General features: G+C 34.9%; 1 protein-coding gene across 5 annotated transcripts in view; it reads left to right on the forward strand.

Annotated features, from left to right (window-relative positions):
* LOC115442957 (apoptosis-stimulating of p53 protein 2) overlaps positions 1 to 20,290 on the forward strand; it is a 228,154-nt gene that overhangs the window by 87,875 nt on the left and 119,989 nt on the right. For 3 of the 5 annotated variants that reach the window (XM_030168220.2, XM_030168229.2, XM_030168235.2), the window contains exon 1: positions 18,487 to 18,717. Coding sequence is in view for 2 of the 5 variants with exons in the window: in XM_030168253.2 (XP_030024113.2) it covers positions 5,041 to 5,099 (59 nt within the window). In the remaining 3 variants the exon portion in view is untranslated. Of the gene's footprint in view, positions 1 to 5,040; positions 5,100 to 18,486; positions 18,718 to 20,290 lie in introns of those variants that run through there. The other 2 variants (XM_030168253.2, XM_030168262.2) reach the window with 1 other exon arrangement.

Consider the following 20,290-nt stretch of genomic DNA (forward strand, 5'->3'; position numbering starts at 1 on the left):
GCGACTGCAAAAGAAGTCTATACTCTTGTTTTTAAAATAGAAGTGACGTCACTAATTCCATCTTAAGAGTCGTGTGATGCTTTAAAAGTTCTTCTTTTCCTTATTGCATGTAAGGCGTATAATGGATTTATTCTTGCGGTAAAGCTTAATCTCATTAGACTGGTTAGCATTTTGAGGTGCAGCGGTATGTATAGAATAATTTATACGATGCATAAAATATGTACAATGAATGTAAATTATCATGAAACTTATACTGATAATGCATATGCTAATGTATGGTTATGTTATTATTAAATTATTGTGTAATTGTGTATGACATTTACATAATAATTTTGCAAATTGTTATAATTATGTTGTTAAAGTAATAACTAATAACAGTGGAAATTAAATTTCGCTTTACGCAAAATTCGAATATTGTAGAATCGAGGTTGAAATCGATCTGGGCAAGAGTAGTTAAAATTATGAACCGATTTATTTCATTAATTGACAGCTATGTTTAATGTAATTATAAAACTTTAACAGTAGTAAGAAACTTTGTACGATCTAAGACGAAGTTGTAGTCAAAACTTTGCCAACTTTTGTTGGATACACAGTTATGTAATGCTTTCAATCCGCGATTGTTAGATCGCAATATGTAAAGTAGAGTACCATACTTGGCCTCGGATTCGTAGATACTAGAACTAGAAACAATGGGCGTTTTATGTAACAGAAAGTCATCACTCACGACCTCACGACGCCGAACGTGACCGGCAGACTGTTCGCTAAAAGGCGGTAGCGACTTTTTAATTGACAGGGAAAGTTTGAAAGGCTTCATTACGTAAGCGAATCTCCTACTGAACCGACCTCATGATTTGTTACACTAAGAGCGAAAAAAATGGAAAAATATTTCCGCTTGGTGACATAATGTTCCTGCGGAGATGGATTTACGATTTGCTTTCTGTGGTTAGCTGTCATAAAACTACGCCTTCGCGTTACTGAATGAATGTAGGCCTTATTACCTTGTGGGTAAGGTTGTTTGTGATTTAAAAGATTTTATTAAATCCGTTGAAATGATATAATTCGCGTGGCCGGGCGTTACCTTTGCGGCGAGACAGACCATGAAGCGGCAAAATTAGTATCTGTGAAAACTCGTAATGCAAGCATATAAAAGCTCGTTTACGGCTATATTTGCTGTAATTATATGTAGTTTAATCGCTTTGAAATATATATCTACGTGACATAAAGTTATGGTAATATGCGTTTGTAAGTTCTCAATTTTTTTGGACTTCACTTTTACAGCGCTAGCTACAAAAGTTATTAGTATATTGTTATGTTACATAATATTATTGTTCATTTCAATATCTGTATACACTATGGATATTGCTGATATAATAATCGACTTCCCAAAAGACAAAGTTCTGAATTAGATTTAATTTTTTATATATATTTTTAAAATGTATAATTTTTGAATAAACTACATTATTATAATACTTAATGTATTGAGTATTCTTTACTTATGGTATTGATATTCCCATTATAAATGCCAGTAGATCACACTGTTGCTCCAGAATATGTACGCTATACTGACGCGATAGTATTATGCTCTTACCAATAAGCGAGACGATCTGATATGACATTTGCGTAGGCCTTGCACGTTTGTCATGTCAGTGCCTATCTCGCGTCCTACGCGCTTGTAATGCCGACGGTATACTTTTTACCGACCCTACGTAAATGGGTAAAGTAACAACGTACGGTTCTACTATCCTTAGATTTATTTATCATTTCTTGTTTCTTAACTTAGTAGGTTCTTTTTTATAGGTAGGTATGCTGTGCAGTCTCAAAGTTAATTTAAAAAAGAACTCATAAATGGAAAGGTTTAAAAATTTATTAGATAACAATATATGTAATACAATATTACATCATTTTTTGAAACTCGTTGAATAAATATCTACTTATGTGAAACTGCAAACAGCTTTTGGCAAAATCTCGTCTAATTAAATGTTAATACAGACTTTTATAAAAAAAAATCTCACTGTTTTACAAGATGGAATGCGATGTTATTTCACATTTCATTTTAGCTTCAGTAACGAGTTTAAATCCCAGTCAACACGTTAAACGAAATCTAAAGAATTTAAATTTGTCACTGCGCACGAAACTGTTAGTATAAACGAGTTACAAAATGACACAAAGACAACAAAACGCATTAAATAAGCTTTAATAGTATGCATGAAGTTTATAGTTCACAAAAGGCTTGATTGAGTCTGTATGTGAAGCAATCAATTTCGCTTCAGAAGCGATGAATCGGAACAAATTAACCCGGCTTGTTGGAGACATTAACTTTAATATCAGTCACCAAACTAATGCCCGGTTATGAATACGTTACGTTTGAATTGGTGATTCGCGCTAACTGTTACTGACGGGGCGTTTTATTGTTACCATTTTATTTGGAGTGTTTTTATTTATTTTTTAAATGGTTCTTCGTTTTTTTTGTGTTGCGTTGTATTGGTAAACCTGCTTTTTAATAGAAGGGGGATCTGTCATCCACTCAAAGGGATCACATTATCTTATCGTAAGGAAATTAATAGACGCCTAATTTATTTATAAAAAATTCTTAGTCGCCATAATTTTTACACCCTCAGTTTCATATTTTTTCTATTTAAATATTAAATCGTACCTAATGATGTTTTTCGTAGGGGAGATCATAACTTTTAAAGATTATAAATATCATATTGTCATTTTATTGCTATCAATTATGATTAATTCATTTCTCACGTAGTTTTGTTAGCTCAAAGACGTAAGATCATTCAAGTAGAAGAGTCGAATGCCTTTTTAAGTGTATTAAATTTATGTTCCTACAATGAATAATTAATACAGACTATTAAATAATTTACATTGCAGTTCAAGTAAGCTCATATCCATAAAATGAATGGACGTTCTCGTATCTCCGCTCAGTTCCTTGATTAACTGGTTCTAGCTTGTGGTGGAGAATAATATCTAGTTTTGTTTATATATTCATTAAAATTATGTTTTATTGTGTTATAGTATACAGTCCCGCTTCGTTGTAACAGTAACAGTTATCTTGGAACATGACATTGCAAATTAAAGAGGTGTAAGATTATTCGTTATCTTCTCTTAAGGAATTGTAAATATCACAGCTTGATTGGCGGGAAATCGTCTTTGTTGCAAATATTTGAAAAATATACTATGTCCTGTACCAAGTAGGTAACATCAAAATATGTTTAGCAGTGGATTCGTGAAAGGGTAACGTTTACTTTCGCAATTATACAAGTAATAAATCAATGCAATGATTATACAAAAGAGCCTTCCCTGCGATTTAATTCGATTCCAGAATAATCATTTCCACATTGAAGCATTCAACAAATTTGCCACAAGTTAGATAATGCTCTCAATTTACAGCTCCAATATTGTCATTGCCGTTAATATAGCTCACTGAATAAAACTATGCGTAGTTAATAGGCATGAAGCAGACATTGCGGGTAATTATTAATTTCAGATTAACACGCTTTCGCATAGAGATGTTCAATGGCGCCCAATAAATTGTACGTGGAAATATTAAAACTAATTTGGACGGCTCTCCATGGTCTATTTGTGCCGTGAGATCCATTAATGAACAAATTTTGACATTTCAATTATTCGCTCTGTTGTCGCGTGCAAAAAAACTCATTAACGTATTTATGAATAGGTTCATTGTTTAATGATGAAATATTAATAATTATTTTTTATTTTAGTAACCATTTTCTATATTCTACTTTGTCGATATTGAAATAAAGCAAATGAATAAATTAAATTGATATGAAATGTCATGTACAAATCTGCAAAGATTTGTAACGAACGAAATGATTTATTTATTGCACATATGTTATTTAAAGTATTACACAGGATTTATGCATGAAAGTACGCCGCGCCGTGATACGAGTAAAACATGTTTCGTATATGATTTTAATTCCCGGAACAAAATGTAGCTTGTATACTGTATATTTTTGGCATGACAGATATTTATTTGTATGAATCTATATTATAAGAAGGGTTCTTACGTATGTTCTAAGGTATGTGGGCCGCGATATATCGTAGTCGAGGTCCTGGGTTTGTACGAGCCCAGGTTTCTTTAAATTTATGGACTTTACACCATATTTCGTTGCAAATTGTAGAAGCGTACGATCATACCAATCACTTGCATTTGCCGTCAAGACCTGTTGACGACAGCACGTTCGTTACAAGTGTAAAGTCGCGGTAACAAGCCCGCAATCACATATAATTTCGAAGCTGTTAGAAGCAGCATTTTCAAAAGGAAATTGTGATATTCCGTCGAACCGTACGCGCTGCGGTAACGTGGTCCAGGTGACCGCCTGATGTTTAACCCAAATGAATGGAATCCGGGATTTGAGTGGGCCCAGGCATAACGGTTCACTTGTTGATTTTGAAATTCGAATGTTGGAAATGAAAACTTTTAGCAACTAGAAACGTTTGCTTTTCAAATAAGTTATTTCTGTTTCGAATAAAAGTTGGTTAAAAACTTACGGAGAAAACTAGTTCTGTTTTATTACAAAACATGCACTCGTTATGAAGGAAAATCTAGAATATAATTTATTAAGAATGCAAATTGCTTAAGAGATTTATAGGCGACCTCGATATGTGACGTTTATAGCAATATTTATAAGCGGTATATCTTCATATTTTTGTCGAAGAAAACAGTAACTATAAATGTTTCATTCAAGATTTTCTGTTGTTAGTCAGATAATATTGTTATAGTATGTGTAGGTTTTGAAAACATGTTAAGTATAAATAGATAGAACAACTCGGTGGTGTAGTTGCACACTTGCGGTATGACTGGTATTGTTAGGTCTCGTGTTCGACTCCCGGGCAGGATAAAGTGATAGTGTGTTTTCTACTCACTATCAGCTCGGAGTCTGGAATTGTGCCTAGTAAGTGGCAATAGTCTCCACTTGATAGATGGACAAATTTAAGTGGTATATATGTCTATTGAGGAGGCAAAACGGCGCAATGTTATGCATGTATATAATTGATTTCTTTTTTTTTCAGAGACGGGGAGCACGGATAAGAGCAATGGTATGAAGGAACCGGGATCACCTGAGGAATTGGTGCGTACACAATCATATAGATGAAACTCAAGGTTGGCGTCGACCAGAGCAGTATCAAAGCGCGCCGAATTGTAAAGCATTAATTCCGTATGTACGGTTATTCGCACGGATGCAGTATCGACTCCGCCGCGGTTCTAACTCAGTCGACGCTAGCCTTTATTCTTTATATCTTAGGAGTCTCTACTGTATTTACATTCGCTGCCAATTGATAAGATTTTCGGAGATGCTTCTCGTAAAAATTGGATTGAACCTTAGCAAGGTGATTTGAAATGGTATTGCTAGAAACAAGCGCTTTATGGTTGATACGTTTGCGGGATCATGTTTGTGATCGCTTGAGATTTTCATCAACACTTGCGTTTGAACTTTGTGGAAAAGGTTTATGCTAAAGCAATATAGACTTAAAACGATGTATAATAGCGGCGACATTACAATAATATAAAATCAATGTGTAGCGCAATAGACAATGAGTTACATTTAGGGGTTTATTAAATTCATCTAATTCTTTTTTTTTTACAAGGTCAGGACACAGTGACTCCACTGCGCTTTATAGTAAGTGGAGTGGGATCCAATAGAATGATGACTGACTAAAGATGATTACCCCTCGACAGTCAACACCATTATGCCGTCCTGTTGGTACCGGATATTAACAGGAAAATCCCGGAATGCGACACTCTTACGTGAGCCACTTTGGCGGGCTTTCATATCTTGTGTATGGTGGTCGCTATGCGGGCGGATATGAAATATATTCGCCTGGATTAGGTAACATACAGCAAATGTAGATGATGGTTAATCATATAATCAATATGCCTTAATATCTCTTTAATCAGTGTCTGTACAGAATAAAATATAATGCTCCTTTTAAAATAATATCCTGCAAGAAATTCTATAGAATGTTGCTGCTATTAACGTAGAAATGTTTGAAGGCATGAGTATAGAAAAGGTATAATCGATAACAGCCAATAAATCACACTATCATAAGATATACTTCATGTCCAACTACCACACCTCAAGTGCTCGTGTCGCACGACGAACGTCCAATGCCACTTCAATCATATATCGTGATGTAAAAAGCGTAGAAGCTCTATTGAATATTGCCAGATGTCTGATTTGCAAAAGCCCCAAACGGAATTATGAAACCCCAAAAAACACAGAGCGCTTTAAAAATGTCCCCGGTTAAACTTCTTTAGACAATATAGTAGATATGTTTTGTTTTGGACCGAGTTAAATTTTCCCCAAAAATCTTCCTAAACATTTTACTCGCACAACATTTCTTCTATTTAAATCCCTCGAATTTGGGGGAAACCTCACAATCTGACATCACTGTCTCCATATGCGGTCGGTTTCGATTACAGTTCGGTACACGAGTATTATTCACGGAATGACCTGTCGAACATCCGATGACAGATTGCCTTTCGGACCCCTGCGATTGTTCGCTTGACATCCATGTTTAATTGACTTTGTTAAAATGTACCAAGGTTATTACAGGTAATGCTTATTGTTTGATTTTTCGTAATTTTGCTCGGTGGACGAGATTATTGGTGAAATGATTTTCCTTGTTTGCGGCGTATATTTTAGTTTAAATAGGATGAGATCTGAGTATTTGTGGCAATAGTTAATTTTATTGTACAGACATTTATTACTTAGTAAAATTATTGAAATTGTTCAAAAACAGAGAAGTAACGACCGAATACATTTTGATGCTTCGTGAACACAGATATTTAGATTTATATTAATTTTACTAACCTAACCTTCGCGTGGAGGTTACAGTATATACAAATTAATTAAAGTTTATATAAAGATAGTTCGTGTTGAATGACCAAGGCACGTGTTGTGACGTACACGTGTTTGCTTAGCATTATGAAACCTTTTACGTAAATGAATTATGGCGGGCTGTACTAATGCTACTTCAATCAACGTGATGTTGACATATCATATACTAGATTAATTTTACTATAACATTTTTGCAAACACTTTTACAATTAATTAAAAACCAATCAAGTCAGAACAGAACGAATGTTAATTCCAATATACAAATAACAGCGAAACGTACGCTTCGGTGACACATTAACAGAAATCAAAATGTGCGTATAAATTCCATAAAAACTAGCTCTTGGACGGCGTCCAAGCTTGTTGTTGCGCGACTGGTTATATAAATAGACATAAAGAGCAACGCTAATGTTGAATACTTTGACCATTAGTCTTGAAACAGTTTGGAGAGCGAGTTTTTACTAAAAAAAACATTTTGTGAATCTATTCTACATTTTTTGTTCGTTAATTTTTGCGCCGTTTGTTCTTTTCATATGTTTATATAGAATATTCCTTTACAAATGGTAAGAATAACGCTATATTATAAAAGTGTGTTTGTGAATTTTCAAAGAAATTTATAATCCATTTTGCATATATTTTGTTTTTGTATTTGTGTGCCATGTAGGATATCTAATGATATCTTCGAAATTCAAAAACCTTTACCTGCACGTGTTTAAAATAAGCTTTGGCGATTGACTAATATTTATTGAATCTTCGCAGTTGCTAATGGTTCTAAACACAAATCTTGACAATTTATTTTATAGGCAAATAAAACTAGATACTTTTGTCAGAAAATAGAAGTGTTGCAATTAAATTAAAGTACGCCATTATATTAAATATTTATACTATATTTTTGATTGTAGGTTAGGTTTTTCTTTTTGAAAGTTATATGCGTTTTTTATATTAATATCGTGCCAAGCCTTTAAATGTAGCGATGTAGGTATTTTTTAACAAGCGCCTCTATTTGGCTAAACCTTCCGGGCGGCCATGCATCAAATTCAGTTTGGAAGTTTTATCTCCGTTAACCGTAAAATAATGCTGACACAGTTTTACTATGATTTGCGCGTTGATGAAAATTTATCAAGTCTTTTACGTATACATATGTTATTTTTATTTTATTAAAATATTGACATGTTTATAATCTTCAACATTTGATATCAGACAAATATTTTATGGTTAACTATTATAATTATTACGTAATTCATGTTCAACTTTTTATTAATCTCTGTTGCAATTAGTTGTAGAATTGTGTTCCCTCAACTTTGTCATATTCTCACATAATCAAGGCGATTGAATATACAAAAGAACAAACAAAAATCACAGTATATTTTTGTATTACACAAAAACAAAAAAACGAAAAACAAGGACAGTGGTCCTTGTTGGGAACAGAGCTTTCTTCCGCCACACTACCCTATAAGACAAATAAATATATCATCATATAATATTTCCATAACCCGTAAACATTGTCAAACGTAACCACGAAAACTGATACTAAAATCAATGTTAATTTCGGGTTTATAGCGCCACATATTATCTTTCCATGAGGTTAACCCGTTTGCGGCTCCGGGCTGGGCCCAGCAAATAGGCTCCGCGCAAATATCATAACGGTCAGTTCGACCTCGTTCGTCTTGTCACACGAGACACCTACTTCGAATGATAAGTAGGCGGGTAAATAGAAAACTGTATTTAGCGCGGTAAAGTCTATAATTATCAATGGGAAGGGCGCGGGACTTTCGCCTGAGGTGTTAATGTTGTATTATGATTCCGAAGGTTTCACTGTGAATTTAACTTACATATTTATGGGTGTTGTACTTTCCCACGTTTATTTATGCTTTTCTGGTACACGAGAGAATAATAATGCAATAATCAATTTCATTTACACATTTATTGTATTTCTAAGTATATATTCTCAAGTATATATACCTTCAAGGCTTTCTTATTGTAAAAAGCTTTCAAATAAACGGACACACATCACGCAATTATCCCAGAAGAGAAGGGTAGAAGTGCAATTGGTCATAGTGTTTTCGCTGTGTGTGTTTCGTCCCATGATGTGACAAGGAATAAACCTATCGCCATATCGGGCACAAAATCCAGATTCCAGGTTGATACTGAGTAGGAAACTCAAATATCACTTTACCTCATGTGGGATGAATAAAGGACCTCACAGTAGCGTCGATTAGGGTACGCAATACATTTTAGTAAATTAAAAAATAAATTTGAATGAATTTTCACTGTATTGTGTGTAAATTAGAACCTTTTACTAAAAGTTGTAAGGTTAATTTTTTTCTTTACTATTGTAACTATACAACTAGCTACGTCTCTCTGATAGGAGTTAACATTGTTTAAATATAGGCTGTAACCTAATATATACTTCTCGTATTTAGAATCAATTAAAAACAACAATTAAGTGTGGCCTTCTAAGTTTAGCACTCGTAAATATCCATTTAATGTTGGCCAGGGTTCTTAATCCCATCCGAGAATTGCATTTGAGAATGCAATTAACTTTTTATGGCAGAATAATTGTCTCACTTGACAGTAGAGAATATCGCTACTGTCTATAAAACATTGCCAGAGGAGGTGTCGGTGCATTGCGTCTTTAAGGATTTAATGTTTTTTTTTATACGTACACAGCAAATTGAAGCCACTGCACCTGATGGTGAGTGGAGTGGGGTTTAATAGAATGTCGACTGACGAGACTGATTACCTCTCGGTAGTTGACACAATTATGCCGGCCTGTTAGGACTGGGTATACACAGGCTCATGTCGGAGTGGGGTTTAATAGAATGTCGACTGACGAGACATGATTACCTCTCGGCAGTTGACACAATTATGCCGGCCTGTTAGGACTGGGTATACACAGACTCATGTCGGAGTGGGGTTTAATAGAATGTCGACTGACGAGACTGATTACCTCTCGGCAGTTGACACAATTATGCCGGCCTGTTAGGACTGGGTATACACAGGCTCATGCCGGAACATGACACACTCACGTGAGCCACTATGTCGGGTTTTAACACTTTGTGTACGGTGGTCATATCCGGGCCGATATAAAATATATCCTACCACCAGCAAAAGTAAATAATTTAAAGTATTATCACAAACTTTAAAATGTGAGTACTGTTTGTTTGAGTCTGCATACCGTTTTACGTATTCTTTTTTACAAAAAAATACGGTAAATGAAAAAGCACTTACGTGCATTTAAGTAAGTGCACAAAATTCTGATTGTATTAACTCTAGTGTCTAATAGGGCGCTAGACGTCTCAATTAGGGCTTTTACGGGCTACGTTTCTTTGTGAACAGAATTTTTATGGGTTATTATTGAGTGTTAAATCAGGTATTTTGAGCGGAATATGAAGTAGCAATTAGGCAGGTACATATAATTGAGCTGACTATTGACAGCAACAATTTTCCTCGTTGGTTGATATTCATCCGTTTCTTTTTTTAACTTTATTTAAAGAGCTTATTCATTATTTCACGATTACGTCGTTCCCTATGTCCGTTCTTACCGGTGCCTACTCACTTTTCATGATATAAAAATATTTTTTTTAATACAGCCCTAGCCCCTTCCGGAACAGGAACCGGCAAAAACTATTTATACTGCTCACATTGAATTATGAGGTCCACTCCAGCCATACTCCGACAAAACATTATGTATGTATACGTCATCTCTTACTCCAAATTCGGAGCAATTTGGGATTTAGTTAATGTTAATATGCTGGGATTAACAGAATTCGTATTTCGTATACATAGTACACACCCAAAACAAATCCAATTTCGTAGCATCCAAAATTTAAATAGCCAATGTATATCGCGCCATACAATATTTACCTGCTGGGCTTTATCCATATAACATTGATTGACATGCGTTAGTAGCCGCCCCGACCGAAGCCTACGGGCTTTAAAAAATTCCCTGTATGTTTCGTTTTCAAACAAGTATCCCATTGTGAAATAGAATGATGCAATACGCATGGGATTAACGCTCAATGCACTAATATGTCGGATTTTATACTATTGTTATGTATTGTTTTATAGGAGTGGAGGATTGTGTGATTGAACCTTGTTAGTGGTTTTCAAAAAATATTTATATGTGCTAAACTGTATTACAGAATTAACTATTGGGAAAAGTTTCATGCTTCTATCCGTATTTTATAGACACTAGAATTGGGTGTGAGTTATGCCCCGGAGCCGTTCAAAATGCACTGAAGAAGGCCACTGCGGGTTTTGGTTGCTTGCCGCTAGGGTGGGAATTAGGGACTCGATCCAATGCTCGCTCGGATGATACTATACTCTCGAGTGACATTGGGGCGTAAGACTAGTGAAACCAACATAACTATTCCACTCACCCCCCAAGTGGTGGTAGCGACAATGTGTTTTATGGCCGTGAAAAAAAAAAGGTTAGGGTGTGAGTTGTCTCTTAAAAATATTGAATCGGACAATGAGTTTATAGTGTCATGTAGCATTGGTATTTTACCGTAATATATCAATTATTCTATGCAAATAGGTTTAAACAAAACTTGAATGGAACTAAGGAATTTCGATGTATTTTATATCGCTTAGAACGGCCTCGGATACAGTAAAAACGCAATATGAACACCAATAAATACGCTTTAAAAGAATTCGGAAATTGTGTGAGCGTAGGTCGAAATGATAATCATAACGGATTCAGTGACACCGGCTGTACCCTGAGTGCATACGTTGGAGACTTTATCAATAACCGCTAGTTTCTTTAAACTGTAAAAGTAAAGTTAAAGGCTGAATTAATAGACATAAGAATTGCCTGAACATAATCGTTATTTAAGGACAAAGCCAAAGCGTTGCCACAACAAAAACGTCATAATTTTTACAAAAGTAAAAATAATTTCGACCGTTACTGTCAATGAAGTAACTGTTATATGAAATAATTCGAGAAAATTGAAGTATTTCGTGATTCATTGTTTTATTTACTACGGCGCGCCGCGCCGCCTTAAGTGGGTGTTGCTTGGTGACATGTCTTGTTGAAATGGTCTCTGTTATTGATGTTATGGCCTTAAACAAAACAATCCATTAGAGTGTTAATGCAGATGAAAAGTAAATTACGTCTTTATTATAAATCTAGTTTTCATTTAACGAAAAATAATACAGCTACGAAGAAACCATACCAAACATGATCCCAATACCTACTACGTTGTTCGAAAAGTTTATTGTGAGCGATGAGATTTCCAATAATAATTTGAATAGATTTAAAGTTAGCAATTTACTCCACCACTATATACTTTTTTCTTTTAATAATTACGAGGTTAAGCATTATTCTAATCTCAAGGAATAACTTCTAGGATTAAACATAAGTTCTTGATATAAATCCCGCTGAAGTTATTCATAAAGTAACTCATCGCGTAATTTTATTATGGCATTTGTGATATAAATTACATTAATGTGGCAAAAGGCTACAAACAAACTCCGTAATAACTTTAAACTGTTAACATAACAATATTAGAAATTCGTGCTACAACACATTTTTGCCATAAAGGCGTTCCTGTTTGAAATTATTTTAATTCGGGCAAATTTCTTCAAGATTGCCACTAACGTTCACTAAGAAAAATCTCTCGGCAACGGGTTTTTGTGAGGTCCGACAGCTTTTCTGACTGATGAATGGGGCGGGCCATCAATACCAGATCACTTGGATGCTTCATAAATATGTACACGACTGTGTGACGTCACTTTTTGTCAAGTTTAAGAACCCGCTCACGTATGATTGATGATAGAAACCTGAGATGAGAGGTTTATTGATTCACGTTTCAAGTGTTGTTAACACAATCATTAGAACATTTTGCACCATTAACGGACTTTAATACATCGGCAGATTTGTCATTACTGTACAAATATTTAATTCCTACAAAATATGGTATTTATTTTTAAATTTCAGCCAGTTTAAAATTTATTTCGTTATGTCTACAATCTTTTGTCGCTGTGTGCCAGATAAATGCACAAGACACATTCACATCGATTTAAATGAACAGCTACATACTTTTGGCAATAAAAATGGCTTTCTCTCGAAATTTGGCGAGAGATTTCGTGAGCCAAAATAAACTGTGACCGTGCGAAAGCCGAGAAGTGCGTGCGGTGTCGGGTTCGCGTGTACAGGCAGGATATTACGTATTTGGCGAGCCAACCTAATTTCTAATGGCTACTGTCTGGAAACTGATGGGATGGCATTCAAATTAATTTGATTGGCCCACGCACGCGATTTTAGCATTTCGTGGCTACTTTGATACTGTAGCAGTAGTTAGCTACTGCTTAATGATACCGACTGGTCTGATTAGCGTCAGATTATACTAATTCCTACGTTTTTCATAAATTACTAAAGTTAACGTAATTAATTTCGTTTTAAAGCAACTTTAACGTTAAACCTTAAGAACTATAAAAGCAAAATATTTAGGTACCTATGTTAGTTCCAGACTTGTACTGTCTCGGTGGCCTAGTTGTATTGCATGCGGTACGACAACAGTTTAAGGCTCCAGGTTGTAACCCCAGTTCGAGGACTTCCCCGATATTGGCATTTTCTGCTCTAACAGTCCAGAGTCTGGAATTTGTATTGTATGACAATAGCTTTGCGCCCTAACACTTCATGAGGCGGAACATACAAACGAAACGCTGGTTCCCTGGTTGCCACTCTGTCTACCCCTTCTGCGATACAGGCGTGATATGTGTTTGTTTTTCTTTAGTTTTAGAAATTTCCGTTATCATTGCTTGTGTTTGGTACGACCATAGTTGGCACACCAAAACCAATACTTCCATTTGTTTATGTATGTTGGCTGCTTTAACATAATTAAAATCAACACGTACAATAAACTGAGAATGAAATGCGACACAGCCGCAATTGATCTCGGCGTTTAATCTGCTCAAGAGCCGCTAAATGAAGGTGTACAATAAGGAAAATACTGGATGCGATGTGGAAAGCTTTCTTTCTCTCGTAGTTCAAGTCAATTTATGTGGAGAGGTTTGCGATTGCCATCTGAAATAAAAGCAAGATTTTGTTGCTTGTATCACAAAAGAAATCTTTAGTTTGCGCGATCGTGTACTGTGTATCAAAGTTTTGATTGTCCCCAATATCGTTGGTTTCCGTCTCGGATGTGCTATTGTGGTAATCATGGGAGGTTGATACGTATAGTTTCTATGCTTACGTTTATTGTTGTTGTGGATGTGTATGTATGTTCTTAAATTAAAATAATTTACAAAACATAATGCTATTTGAATAAACATCATGCAATTATACTTTTATATAATTTTAAAATATTGAGAATGTTCCATTAACATTATTTCAACCGACCTTTTTAAAATTATTGTTAGGGATCAATGGACAGTCTCATAAGTATATAAGAATAGATAGTTAAAGTAAACGTGGCACCAACATTATTAGCACAGATACTAAAAACTTAACGAAAACGCTTGAATAAATATTTAAATTGCAAGACATATTCAAATTACACATTGAACTGTACGAAAACACGTATTGGCGAACGTTGGAGCTGATCAAGTAACAACTACATTTACTTTAGTTAACAATCACATTGGTGCCAAAGAGCTGCACGTTCTAATTACATTGGATGGGTTTACATTCACCTGGCATTTCCCATTGTGGTACTGATCTATCTACACTAGGGATACAGGTAAAATAGGGATTTCATTAATGGGAATTATTGTATATCCCAGATAGGGTTTGCACGTTCGCTAATTATCTCCCGAGTCCCGTATGAGTTACGCCGGTGTTGGTTACATTTTAATGGTTAAGAGGAAGTGGGAACCTAAGGAAATTAGTTTTGCAAATGATTCGAGGAATATAATATAGTATGGACGTTCGAGTGAAAATTGATTTTATATTTTTTTATGATTTTAAAGATCAGAATAGTTGCTTAATGTGTCGATAACAAGTGTTTAGATAAAATTAGGCGGATGTAATAATTCTAACATTATTGGTATGTACAAAAATAAGAATGTCTCTTGTTGGTACTAATTGCCATAATATACTCAAAGGTAAGTATTTAATTATTTTTTTAAATAATATGACAGTTAACATAAGATGCCTAAACGAGCAAACATGTATTGAATTTATGTACAAAATAACACTAGTAATATCTCTAGTGCTTAAAAACAAATATTACATCACGCTAGAAAGCGATATATCATTTTAATCCACCACTGGATATACGTTGTACAATCTCTCGTGCACATGTGTACTGCGGTCAACAAACTTTAGATAAAACGAAAATAAAACTGCAAGTAAATATCGCTGAATAATCATTAAATAATCGCTTGGACACTTGCTAAATTATGCATGTAAAATATTTAATATTTTAGGTACTATTTTTAAAATTAGTACGTGATTGTTTTTGCAGTCGTTTTAATTTTTGTTTTTTAGTTTGTAGTGGTTTTTGTACGTTGTTTTAATAAATTTACATTTAATTATACGTGAATTTGCCTAAACTATACATAGTTACCACCTGTCTGTCTATACAAACCGGTCCTGTGGAGAAATCCGACGTTGTCACAGTAAACATTTGCACTGGGCGGTAAGAAAACAAACCTTACTTTTGTATTAGCGACGAAACAAATATCTACACAGTAATCACAGTATTCGTTGAGATCGAAACTTATTGAAGCTTAGGAGCTGTGTGCATATTATACTCAGGTATAATTAAAGAATTTTCTTGATAAAGATGATCTTTTTACGGGAATGAAAGCATAGGACATTGTCTATCAGCTGTCAAATTTCATCTAATTCCGTTCACCGGATAAATATAGTCAATAGAGTATAAAGTCAACAGATATTTTTTAAATCGTGTAACGGCATTCAATTGCCTGTCTGACCGCATTATAAACTTTATATAATACCGTTTTGTTTGTTTCTTATACGTAAAAACGATTTAAATAAATATTGTTCGAGGCTACGCTAAAATTCTAGTTCAAGTTTGTTTATAATCGATTTTATCCGTAACAAGTCTTCGATCCATTCACTAATATTGTGTGGCACCCGCGACTCGCCACGTCTCATCGAATCAAGGGACTATTTAGATCAAGGTTGATTATCCAATTTCGGTGTCGCCTTTGTATTAATTTCGTTAATCTAATATTCATTACAGTAGCTTTGTTCTTTATATTAAAGCCATTTATCAAACGCAGCTACGTTTTATTATGAGAGATGAATGGAGCGAATAATCTCTATGTAGTTTCACACTTGTAATTTATGTTGTGTTTCCTTTAGCATTGTTAGTATGATGTATTTTAGCTTACAGTGACTCCAGCCGCTTGACTCGGTATGAATGTTCATTTTTATTCACCTCTGATGAAAATGTGTAGGTACGTAGCATTTTTGTCTACATTTTTTGTTCAGCACGAATGTGGGTTCGGTTGTGGATTTCCTTCAAAGGCCGGCTAGTAATCCTCTTTTCTATTGTACATTTTTTTAGATTATGCAAGTTTTGCGCGGGTCAGTCCAAAGTAATATTTGCGATCGTAGTGCCTGCGTACGTACTTTGATGAGCACAAATTATTTCACATATAGAATTTATTTTGCTACTTTGTACCCAATGTTGGTCTATACTGTTTTGTTAGTCTAGTAATAGGGAAGAAATTGAAGTAGTATGATCGATTCCTAAGCTAGATTACCAGTATTTGGCCACTTTTTTATTGCAGTGAATGACGAGACAAGCATGCCGCTCGCCTGGTGGTAACCAATACGGTCGTGCATAAACATCAGTAACACAAAACAGAATTTGCATTACAAATCTGTTTGGCACTCCACTGCGCTCATCACCCCGAGACATAACATGTTAAGTCTCATAATGTCCAATGATTACGCTGGCTACAATATCCTTCAAACTAGAACACACTTGTGCATGTACACTGTTGCTTGGCGGTAGAAATAGACATTGCGGTGTTACCTACCGAGGTAACCTCTCGCATATCTACCATCAGTGCTGATTGAAAAACTCGAGACATGAGTTTACTCATACTGAAAATTGAGCCTTATGTAAATTGCCTCTACCATGACTTAGGATGGAAATGAGTGCAGCGAACTGACTGCTACTTCCATCTTTGCTTATATCATCCCATATAGCGTGACCTTATATTCGTTCCATATCTCTATACATTAGAGATATGGAACTTACAAGTCCATTAACGCGAATATATTTTCATGAAATTGAAGTGTAATGAGCGCAGTGGGTGTGTTTTCATTGGTGCAGATGTTGGCATAGAGTCAAGGCGGCGACGCGCCCGGACACCGGCCAGACAAGGTCGCGGTTACACTAGCTAATAAAATTTATTTTGCTCGCTATTTTTTACATCCTCTCTTTGTGGGGTTTTATAAACAATAATAAAAGCAAGGTTGAATGGAATACTTTTTTTTAAAAAATTACAACGCCTTGTATCAGTGATAACATTTAATTGGTCAGTAAGTGGTCTATTATTGTTTGTAAATATTATGTCCCAAAGTGTTGTATTACTATGTCTCGTACTATCACTTATTAATTATAGATTCATGTTAATTTCTAGATGTCCTTGCATGTTTTCGTACCTATTAAATTGAGAAGAATTGATAGTAACATCAGATAAACAAATAATTATTCGTATCGAATATAGAATACCGCAATTATTTATTTTTCATACGATAAATGAACGCTTTAGTTGATTCAGCGTGTCATGTCGAAATACTAGGTGAAGGCCTTTTGCCGCAGTTATTAGTATAATGAGAAATAATTGTCATTAACATCATGTCCGTTCGTTTCTAAAACGTTGCCCAGTATTTGTGAGCTACTATCAAATGTCGGTAATGCTAGTACACAAGTGGAACTAAATAGGACTAAAAGATATTCGAAAACACACAGGTACACTCAGGCGTGCGCTCACACACGCGCACACTCACTCACGCCTTTAATCCTCGTAGGGGTAGACAGAGGCACAACTGGTGCACTCAGTTCTCGCCGTGTGATTACGTATGATAGGGGGTTAGCTTATCGTCATATCGGCCACAAATTCCAGAGTCTTGACTGATAAGTACTTAGTAGAAAATCACTGCCTGACCCGAAGATTGAACCCGAGACCTCAGCGCTATCGGAGTCGCAAAGCCAGTCGACAATTCGACAACATCAATTATGAGATATGACGGTTTGATGCGTCCATAAGTCTAATGACCTATATTGAATGTAATGGTAGGTATTGTGTAGTCAATATAAAATTAAGAGTTACGATTCACCCATAACTTATAAGTTTGTCTATATAATTTAATTTATCTAGTGTTACATTTTGTTATGTGTTTATAATTTTTACAATACAAGTATACGAATTATTTAAACTTTTTCTTCCTTATACGAACATAAATTTATAATTTCGACATGATTATATCTGTGTATTATACGATTAAAAATACTCTTATATATTTACTACAACTGGAAAATATTGTAACCGCGACTGGCGCCAAGAAAATCTTTCATTGGAAGTCGCAAAAAAGCACGCATGTATGAATCAGCGCGGATGTCGCCGAGTGAAAACGGGAAAATATACGCAATGTTATTAAACCCACTTCATTTCAAATTTAGTCGTTCAGTCCAGTCGGAGCGCGTCGCGTGCGCCGGCGTCTGCGCTCCATTTACAAAACGCATCTCATAACATACATTTGGAGTGGATATTGTGCCTGGTTAACTTATATATGTGAAGTAGTGACTTGACTTGTATGTGTTGTGAATGTGGTTTAATGACTAGTAAATAAAACTGAGATTTCATTAATTTGAAATAATTCGGGAAAAATATTAAATTTTAATAACAACTAGATAAACAGGTTTATTTTGTGTTAAATATAGTATATAGTCGATCTATTGATTCACATTATTTTGAGATCATTGTTTACTTTGCGTTGATGTTTATATTGGCATCTTTCGTGAGAGCCAGCTAATGGATTTTAAATATTCTCCCATTCAGAAGTCGCCTAAGAGATGAGTCACTGCGTGTTCATAATGTTCGTTTATATTATAATACTTTTACAATTTTATTGGGACATATTTATGAAGAGAAATATAAATTATAATGGAAAAATAAGCGTTTATGACTCAGTAAGACGATATAAAAATAATATAGAGGTCATCATATATGTGACATTTATTTCAGCCAAACATTTGTGAGATTCGTTAGCATCATATGAAATTGTACACACGGTTCATAACAATGGTCAAAGTTGTTGAATGGAATACGTCGATGTTTACAAAACAAATGGCCGTCATGTCAGTTCATACGCGCCACATGGCACTCTGTTAATGCGTTAAAATATCCACTGGTATGTTGAATCCTCTGTACTAGCGCATACATTTTATCAAAAATGAGTTATTAATATTAAAATGGTTACTAAAATCAAGTTCTTAAATATAATTCAAAACTTCGACGAATTTAGAAAAGCTGGCTTCCATCACGTCTCCCCATCATATATTGCAAGATGAATGATGCGCGTTTAGAAACTATCGAAGGGCTCGAAAGGCTAGACACACAGTAGACCACGCATTCGCACTTTCATGTTATGTACATAAATAGATTGTTAATTAAACATGCATCAGAGTGCGATGACACCGCAGCGCATAATTTTTGTTGCATGACATTTACCTTTTGCGTTTAGTCTGGCCGTCGTCTGATTTATTTCAGGCCTCTTCAGAATTATCACGTGTCAGAATGGTGTTAGCAAATAGAACATATTTGAACATCAGAATAGTCCATATATTATACAATCCAATATTTATCACGACGTTAAGTAAATTAAAAAGGAGATAAAACAGACCAGGTTTATATCGTACATTTGTACCGCAATAAAAACAATAGTAAAGTTTGGTAATTTACGTGAGAAACATTAATCTTGTTCTACAATAGTAAAAATATTTAAAATATAACATGAAAAAACTAAATTAATGCCAGGATTTTTCTCAACAATAACAACTACTACTGAGCTCATAATGCCCAACAAATTATAATAGATATCAAAAACAGTAGGTACATCCATTTATAGCTACAATACAGGTGAACGAAATGGTATTTTAGTTATAAGAGAAAATGACAATTTAAAGCGAAGTAAACTTTTTCTAATTTAATATTAATGAAAATTTCGCAGACCAACTCAGTCCCAGTTCAGCAAGCAAAGCTATTTACATTTAATTTTAACGCCATTGTCATTATTTTTATGACAAAAAACAATGTAACTAACAACGGTTTTTTAAAAATGGCATGAGTGAGGTCGGTGAAGTGAGACTGAATTTAGGCAATTAGAGGGAAGAGGCAACGCGATTCGCTCCCTCTGTGACCCTTATCACCTCGTGTTTCAACACCTGCCCTTCGGCCGAGGGCCGGTGAAATTTTGATACCCAGGTTTTTAA

Source organism: Manduca sexta, chromosome 11 (assembly GCF_014839805.1).
Source record: "Manduca sexta isolate Smith_Timp_Sample1 chromosome 11, JHU_Msex_v1.0, whole genome shotgun sequence".
In the NCBI taxonomy this organism is placed as follows: Eukaryota; Metazoa; Arthropoda; class Insecta; order Lepidoptera; family Sphingidae; genus Manduca; species Manduca sexta.